Raw genomic sequence first — 7,586 nt, 5'->3', positions numbered from 1 at the left:
AAAACATGTTTCAGTGTGTCATCGACGCTCTGTTATCATCAACGGAGGAAAACAATAGATTGATATAATATACAAACACTTACACAAGAGCCTGTTTAGCCGCCTCGTTTAGCTTCCAGGCTGCACTCTGCGTCGAGCCAGACGAGCAATAACTCTCCTCCGCGGTCGCCCCTCTTCGTCTCCCCGCAGGGCCAATAGTGCTGCGATAAAACAAAGCTGCCGAGAGGCTCCGAGAACCGGACTGTTTTCTATTCACTGAGTGTCTTTATACAACTCTGTATGACTTTTACTGCCCGTTGATGAGAGCATTTTGCCTTTTTGTTTTACAGCAATGATAAAAGCTTCAACCGCCCGCTAAATCGAACAGCATCTATTGAGAGACCAGGTGAGTAAAGGGACCAGGGAGGCAGCACATCTTGTGTCGACATTCACATTCCACAAACTGTCGGCTCCTGTCTCTTCCGTGGAAAGTTTTGTTGTCGTTGTGATGTAATTTCCTCTTCCTGTTCCAGCTAAGGAAGTGCCAGGATGCCCCCAGAACTCCATGGGTCAGTCTCTGCCGTCAGGCCACACGCAGAGGAAAACCTTCCCAGTGAGTCCCTCCTTCTTCCACGTAATCGTCCTCCACATTGTGAATAAAGAATTCCTCTCACATTATAGCCGCTGATCTATTTAATTGATCTGCCCGAATTTACCTCTGCAGCTCTCGACCTATCCAACAAACAAAAAAAGACTAAAAACATCCTCTCTCTCTCTCTCTCTCTCTCTCCTCCACACGAAAACCCGTCTGTGTGCTCTGGTTCCGCCGCGCAGAAGCAGAGGCCAAAGCGAGTGAAAGCCATCTACAACTGTGTGGCCGACAACCCGGACGAGCTGACCTTCTCTGAGGGCGAGGTGATCGTAGTGGATGGAGAGGAGGACCAGGAGTGGTGGGTCAGTATCTCTCCTCGCTGCAAACCGCACGATGTTTCTCAGAGTAGTGCACAAAGCGCTCCCAGTCCAACTCGGCTCACATTTTTGCCATGTGAATGTCAGTTCCCTCGGTAACCATGGTGGCTAAAGCAAAAAAAAAAAAATACATGACCTCATTTGGGCTGAGATTCCCCCCCCCCCCCCCCCCCCCCCCCTCCTCCTCTTTTTCCGCCTGCTGCTGCTTCCTATCTGCAGCCCCTCGTGTGAACATCGACCAGCTGCAACTTGTTTTTCCTCTGAGCTGCAGATACGACCGTATTTAGTCACTTTCTCCCTCCGGTTGTCCCTGAATGGACCCTAAAGCCCCCCCCCCCCGGGATCGCTGCCGGGCTTTCTCTCTGTCCTGCGGTCAGCAGCGTTATCGCAACTGCAAAAGGTCTCGTTATTTTTATTTTTGAATGTCGAGATATTTTAGGAGAGAAACCAAACAAATGAGCTCCTCGTGGCGTCTGGGAAGCGCCGACTGAGAGAATGAAAAAGCAACTCGTGCAATGTGAAACGTGTGTGGCGTGTCCTGCAGAAGCCCGACTCACCTGGATTGTGCCTAATGATGGTTCTCCAGTCTGCCCGTTCAAATGTTAACATCCACAAGGTCTCACCTCCTGCTTTTGCATCCATTGGACACTTTGAGTGTCAGTTTACACTGTATGAACCAATTGCTTTTTATTCTGTATTTATTTCCTCTATGGCTTGTTTTCTTTCACTTTTAGCCTTGTGTGTACATTGTTGGAGCAGAAACGAGTCCTAGCTTTTTGTTTTCAGGTATAGAAGACGTTAATAAATGGACATAATAAGTTCTGTCTTCTTTTTCGACGAAGGTAATATAAAGTGGGAATGTTATTTCGATGTGACTAGTGTTTTAGCCTCTCATCGTCCACTATGTGCTCCTTTAGTTGGTGTTTAGCGAGGCTAGCTGTTTGCACTGATCCTGCTTCACTTCAACCTTTTGTTTGTAAATTGCAAAAAAATATAAAGGCAGTTGTCATATTTATTTCTGCCATTTTAATTACTAAATTAATTTATTACAAATAACGATGTGAATTATGTTCCTGTTGGATTTAGCTGAGTCGAAGTAAACTTTCTGTATGTTATAAAAACTTGATTTGCACTTAAAGATGATATCCTACACAATGTGCATCCCAACTGTATCATGTGTTATAATTATCCTCTTAATATTTAGTGCACATGCAGTGAGAAGAGGCAGATCAGTTTTTTGTGATTTTTAGGAATTAATATTGACTCTTTCGACTAGAAAACGCATCCCCAATGTTTAGTGGTGTCATAGTCTTGTGGATGTGCTTTAGACGACCTGTTTGGTTCAATAGAATAAAACCCAACATAAAACTAGCCGCCCTTCATCACCTCTGTCTTCCCTCTTCACAGCTGGGCCACATCGAGGGCGACCCGATGAGAAGAGGAGCCTTCCCCGTCACGTTTGTACACTTCATCGCCGACTGAAAGGTGTCCTCTGCGGGTCCCAGGAAGCGTCCCAGGGGACGTCCCTCTCTCACCCGTCTCTGTTCAGCCAGCAAGCAGCCACCATCGCCCCAATGTTTGTTGTCGATATTACCACCATCATCATCATCATCATCATAATCATAATCATCATCAGCAGCAGCAGCGAGCTTCTTAGAGTGTCGTTTCCGTGTCGTCGCAACATCTGGATGTCCCTCCTCGTGGGGCCGCATGTTGTTTTCATGCTCGCCGTTGATGTTCTGACAAAGACGCGTGAACATTTTAAAACGTATGATTGTAGTCTATGACCGCTTACAAAAGATGCACTTTGCTTGTCTTCATACTTGTTACAGCATAAGATGACGTAAGACAGAATGAAGGTTCATTTGTACAGTATTCCCATCCATTATCTGCTGAGCTGCCTTGTACAGATAGTGCTGTGAGGACTGCAGCAATGTATTTGAACGTTTTGAGCTAATTTAAATGTGAACCTAAGCAACATGCTTCCATTCCTCATCTGTGCATGAGTAAGTAAGTTTTAAATGTCTACCTGCTAATCTGTGTGAGCTTCCAACTCTGTTCAAGGCCTGCCGTGGGGAGGTCTTTCTAATGGTGCTACGTTGACCCTGGAATATTCTAGAATTTTTGCACTCAAAAGGGAGCGTCCCTTTCCACTTTTCAAAGACGGCATTGAAAATGGGGCAAAAAATATTGTAAAAATAGGAACTTCTCCCAGGTGTGATGAGTGTTTCACTTGTGTGTGTGTGTGTGTGTGTGGCGTGATGGAGCAGATTTTCCACGCACACACTCCCTATACTGCTTCATCCAAGTTCTCCTTCCCTCTGTGTTTTGGGTGTAATGATGACACTGACATGAGCTGCAGCAGCCAGTACTTCCCTATATGCCGCGGCGAAGACACCTCAGGCTGTCTCCTGCCTCATTCGTGGGACAGGAAGTGTCTGCGTGTGCGAGTGTCTCTTCTGCACATGACCTGGAAATAAGATAATATTGAGGTTAGAGGAACTAAAGAGGGTGGGAATTTTATGCGAAGCAGGAGTTGGTTCAGATTTTCTTTTTGCTTTCTCTTGCCTTTGAGAGCATTGTTTTGTTTTTCACCAATCAGCTGACTACACACAAATATCCTTCCTACAGCTTAAGCCTCTCGTACATGTACGTCTCCGGGTCCCATGGTATAGAAAGAGGAGTTGTATCAATAGTGTTAGGTGGGACTAATACGAGATAAATATCCAACATTCGATGTGATTAACTGTATTTTTCTTTCAGAGCAACTTTGTCTGTTTGTGTTGATATTTAGGCATTTAACCTGAAACCAGAGCCTTTCTTGGACTTGTGAATGATGAGAAACATGTGAATCTTAACTGATACTCTTCATCATGTTTAATATGAACTCACTGGAAACGGGAAGATTTGAATTATCTATTCATGTAAATAGGTTTGAGTTTGTTGATATTTATATGTAAAAAGAAGAGTTAACCTGGGCACTAAATGTCTTTAATGGTCTGTGGTGATGAGCAGTTACAGATACAACCTCAGCTGGACCTGTGTGTGTGTGTGTGTGTGCTGAAATCAAAAGTACATACGAACACACAAAACTGGGACAATAAATGTCATTTATTCTTATCAACTTGTCTGTGAATTACTGCATCGACTCTTAACTCTGTTGTGCGAGCTAATGGGAGAATTAAACTGGAATAATAAAGACGAACACTAGAAGGCTTTGGTCTTTCTTTAGAGCATTAACATGTTTATGAATGTATTTGTTATCCTATGAGCTCTTAATAAAGTATTGATGGTTTTGCTAAATTGTGTTTAAAAATCCTAGTTGACGGAAGTGACCTTTTACCTTCTTGTAGTCCGATGTGCAGAGAGCTCCCTCTGATGGACAATGTTTCACTGTTTGCATCCAGCTTTCATAAAAACGTTGTGAAATGTTTGAGGGAAGAAACTATTTCAATACCTGTATTTAAGCATTTAAAAAAGGTACACTCAAAAGTAAAGACACTGGAAGCTATTAAACTTTAATGAGTCAACTAATTGCAGATTGATCAAATTATATAATTATCACATAGAGGAGAGTTTTTTTCTCTCCTAATGGGTTCATAGTTTTGTTCAAGGTGAAGTCAGGTAGGTTCCACCATTGTAAACATGTTTTTCCTCCTAAATATTTGTGTGTTTCTTCAGCCTAACAGGATGCATGTATGCAAGTGATCATTTTAATCACTACACAAAAACAGACAAATCACATGAAGCTTTTGGTATCAAACAGTAATGTATAAATAACTTGTAAGGTCATACTGTCATCAGAAATGAGAAAATCACACAAATGAAAAAAAACAAGACACACAGCTGAAGCATATTTGTATAAAGTACCTTAGAGTAAAAAAAGGTGACTGCTATTGTACCAATACGTTTTGTGACAAATTAGAAAAAAAACAAGGATGATGGAACCCAAGAAGGTTCCACATGAGGAAAATGACGTACTGTGAAATGTGTGTACCGTGTAGTTTCTCCTCTGAGGAATGTCCCCCAAGAACTAACACTGGAGATGGGTTACCACATCATGTACCATTTTGTTTGCTTTAAATATGATTAATGTTCATCGCACTGTAATCTAATGCATTAAAACATTTTTCTTTTAAATTCCACTGTTGCTCATTTTTTTTAACTTCATGTAAAAAGTCATTTGAGGTAAAGCTACAAATTCAATGGAAATGATGCAATTCACAGTAGTTGTGTCTCACCTGATGGGAAGGGGATAACATACATCACATCATCACATTTCATTTCTCTTCTCTTGTCTTCGCTCTCATGATTTGACCGATGTCAGAGCGCAGTCAAAGGAAGCCGACAGCACCTTGCAGATGGACTGAGCCTGCTCCTGTTCAGAGAGGTGACGGATAATACGTGTGGAAGTACCCTCAAACCAAGTAAAACCAGCCTTTATTTGATACTTTATCACACTCACCGAGCTGCTGCACTGGTACACCCAGATGCTGCACTCCTCCTGCTTTGCATCCGTGGTCTTGAGAGCCAGGAGGTTCCTCCCTGCACCGAGGCCGTCATCGTAACACAGCATGCGCACGATCAGGTACAGAGGGTGGCGGTGCAGCACGTCCTGAAACAGGTGTAGGATTAAAAGCACTAAGCATCACGTATTCTTCATTCCTATCACAACTGTATTGATGACCCAGTAATACTGCAGTCTAACCAGTCTGTTTCTACTCACACACTGGTCCAGCGAGACCACCTTGACTCCGTACTTTGACACTCCCAGAATCCTCTCTTCGTCTCCAGGAACGAAGGGCAGTTTTCCATTTTGCTTTGAAAAGGAAGCCCCATATATATATATATATATATATATATATATAGCATCTTAATGAATGAATGAATAAATAATGTGACATAGACTGCAGTAAGCCTACATGAAGGGGTGTGCCTACCTGGGCGGCATCAATATAGTTGATGAGGTCCAGAGGCTCCTGCAGGGTCTTGCTCATGTCAAACTGCAGCTTCTCAATGGCTCCAACGTACTTCACCCGGAACTCGGCGCATGTTTCAGACGAGCTGTTTCCTTCCCGAAGAGCATGCGTCACATCATCCGTTAGTGGAGAGAAGAAGCAGTAAACTGTGGAATTCCATGCGTTTTATTTGACTGACCTGAGCTCTTGGTGGAGTCTGTATCAAGGCTGGCGACTGTGCTGGATCTAGAGAGCCCCCCCAAACTGGAGTCCACGGACTAAAAGGAGTCAAGAGTCACGAGAGGAAGGAGAAAGTAGCTCTACCATACCATTTCTGTGTGTGTGTGTGTGTGTGTGTGCTTACTTTGCTCTTGGTGCTGATCTCACTGCTTTGGGAGCTGCTGCTGCTGTGGCGCTTTTTGACTTTCCGGAACATTCTTCACCATGTCGACTGCATCCAGCCCTCACCAAACCTGAATCAAAATAATAATAATGCATTTAATTTATATAGCACTTTTCCTAATGCTCAGTCACTTTACAGAACATAATCTAGGGCCGCAGTGTCGAACGCACCACAAAAAGCCGCGTTTCAAGTCCAAATAGAGATGATGAATAACAATGTAGAACGTAGCATAGTCTCAATTCTTAACAATGGATAAATGAGAGCTACATAAAAATCCCGTATTTTTTTAGATGGTTTGCCTAAATATGTTATAAGTTAAATATGTTACGTCATCATTTAAAAAAAACTGAAGGCTGCATTTGAAAACATCTATTTAGCTTTTAAATAATGAAAAAAAAAATTATAACCAAAAACATAACATTGTTGTGAAGTATTTTTTCGATGAAGTCACAAATGAGCACAAAGATATATTGGCAACCAACTGATCTGTTACACCTGCTGTTGTAACAGTTTATTTTGCGTCCACCGTGTCAGAGTAAAAATACCTCTGCAGGTCTCTGTGATGGGAGTCGCAAGGTGTAACGTTATTCGTACCGGGGCATTAAATATGTAACTCAGCCCCCCCCCCAAACGACTCAAATGACACACCAGACTCAACAGGTTACGTTAGACTTGAACGCATCATTTTCCGAGATAACGTAAACGCTCTTAGTAACACTTTACTCGTTAGCTTACTGTATAACACGTCACATGCTTAAACAAGACGTAAAAATATCCCCACATTTTTTTTACAGAGAAGTTGAATCGCGGAGACTTTCACGAGTGGGTTAGCAAACACAAACGCAAAATGTTGATATATTTAACGATGGGTTGCTTTTACAAGACACACCCGTTTTTATTAAACAGTAACCCTTTCGATGTTCATTTTCTTTGAGGAAGATTTAACTCAAGTTTTACCTTCACCATGACTCAAAGCCGTCCTCAAGAGTTTCACAGCCTACACCCAACACCGCTTAAAGGGGACGCGACCGACTAGTCAACCCAAAAAAGCCTCCCTAAAGCGGCATATTGCACCGAGAGCCCTTAAAATGATATATATCATTCCGTTTGTTTAGACTACACCGACGCTATTCAATATATATTTTGGATTACCGTGTCCTTTGTAACTTCTACTTATGTCATTAACGTCAACTCTCTACCGCACAAACCGCCCAACCGTCCGGAACTTTGTGTGTCGACGCTTTTGAATTTCTAGTCGGCTGTATTTTGGTACACCA

At 42.6% G+C, this 7,586-nt stretch overlaps 3 protein-coding genes across 4 annotated transcripts in view; 1 reads left to right on the top strand and 2 right to left on the bottom strand.

The window, feature by feature from the left end:
* The window catches only part of asap2a (ArfGAP with SH3 domain, ankyrin repeat and PH domain 2a), a 35,895-nt gene extending 31,827 nt beyond the window's left edge, over positions 1–4,068 (top strand). Inside the window, exons 22-26 of the mRNA XM_062557404.1 lie at positions 113–197; positions 330–385; positions 513–592; positions 814–933; positions 2,356–4,068. Coding sequence (XP_062413388.1) covers positions 113–197; positions 330–385; positions 513–592; positions 814–933; positions 2,356–2,430 — 416 coding nt within the window. The 3' untranslated portion in view covers positions 2,431–4,068. The remainder of the gene's footprint in view (positions 1–112; positions 198–329; positions 386–512; positions 593–813; positions 934–2,355) is intronic.
* si:dkey-13p1.4 (transmembrane protein 151B) overlaps positions 1–7,586 on the bottom strand; it is a 158,309-nt gene that overhangs the window by 58,262 nt on the left and 92,461 nt on the right. The gene's annotated exons all lie outside the window — the stretch shown is intronic.
* Positions 4,155–7,547, bottom strand: itgb1bp1 (integrin beta 1 binding protein 1). 2 transcript variants are annotated; one of them, XM_037486290.2, is made up of 7 exons: positions 7,462–7,547; positions 6,271–6,379; positions 6,106–6,184; positions 5,889–6,019; positions 5,675–5,767; positions 5,414–5,563; positions 4,155–5,326 (listed from the first exon to the last, which is right to left on the bottom strand). In XM_037486290.2, the coding sequence occupies exons 2-7, from the start codon at positions 6,340–6,342 to the stop codon at positions 5,255–5,257; spliced, it is 597 nt and encodes a 198-aa protein (XP_037342187.1). In that variant the 5' UTR covers positions 6,343–6,379; positions 7,462–7,547; the 3' UTR covers positions 4,155–5,254. The 2 variants fall into 2 exon arrangements, with proteins under 2 accessions (XP_037342187.1, XP_037342186.1); XM_037486289.2 differs by lacking the exon at positions 7,462–7,547 and adding an exon at positions 7,267–7,447.

Source organism: Pungitius pungitius, chromosome 14, assembly GCF_949316345.1.
Source record: "Pungitius pungitius chromosome 14, fPunPun2.1, whole genome shotgun sequence".
Taxonomy (NCBI): domain Eukaryota; kingdom Metazoa; phylum Chordata; class Actinopteri; order Perciformes; family Gasterosteidae; genus Pungitius; species Pungitius pungitius.
Note: the sequence above shows the minus strand (reverse complement) of the source record. Positions and strands in the feature narration are given on the sequence as shown.

Coding starts and splice junctions, on each gene's coding strand:
- itgb1bp1 (XM_037486290.2), bottom strand. CDS start 6,342: ATGTTCCGGAAAGTCAAAAAGCGCCACAGCAGCAGCAGCTCCCAAAGC. Junction 6,020..6,105: donor AGACTCCACCAAGAGCTCAG/GTCAGTCAAATA, acceptor CTCTTCGGGAAG/GAAACAGCTCGTCTGAAACA. Junction 5,564..5,674: donor TGGTCTCGCTGGACCAGTGT/GTGAGTAGAAAC, acceptor CACCTGTTTCAG/GACGTGCTGCACCGCCACCC.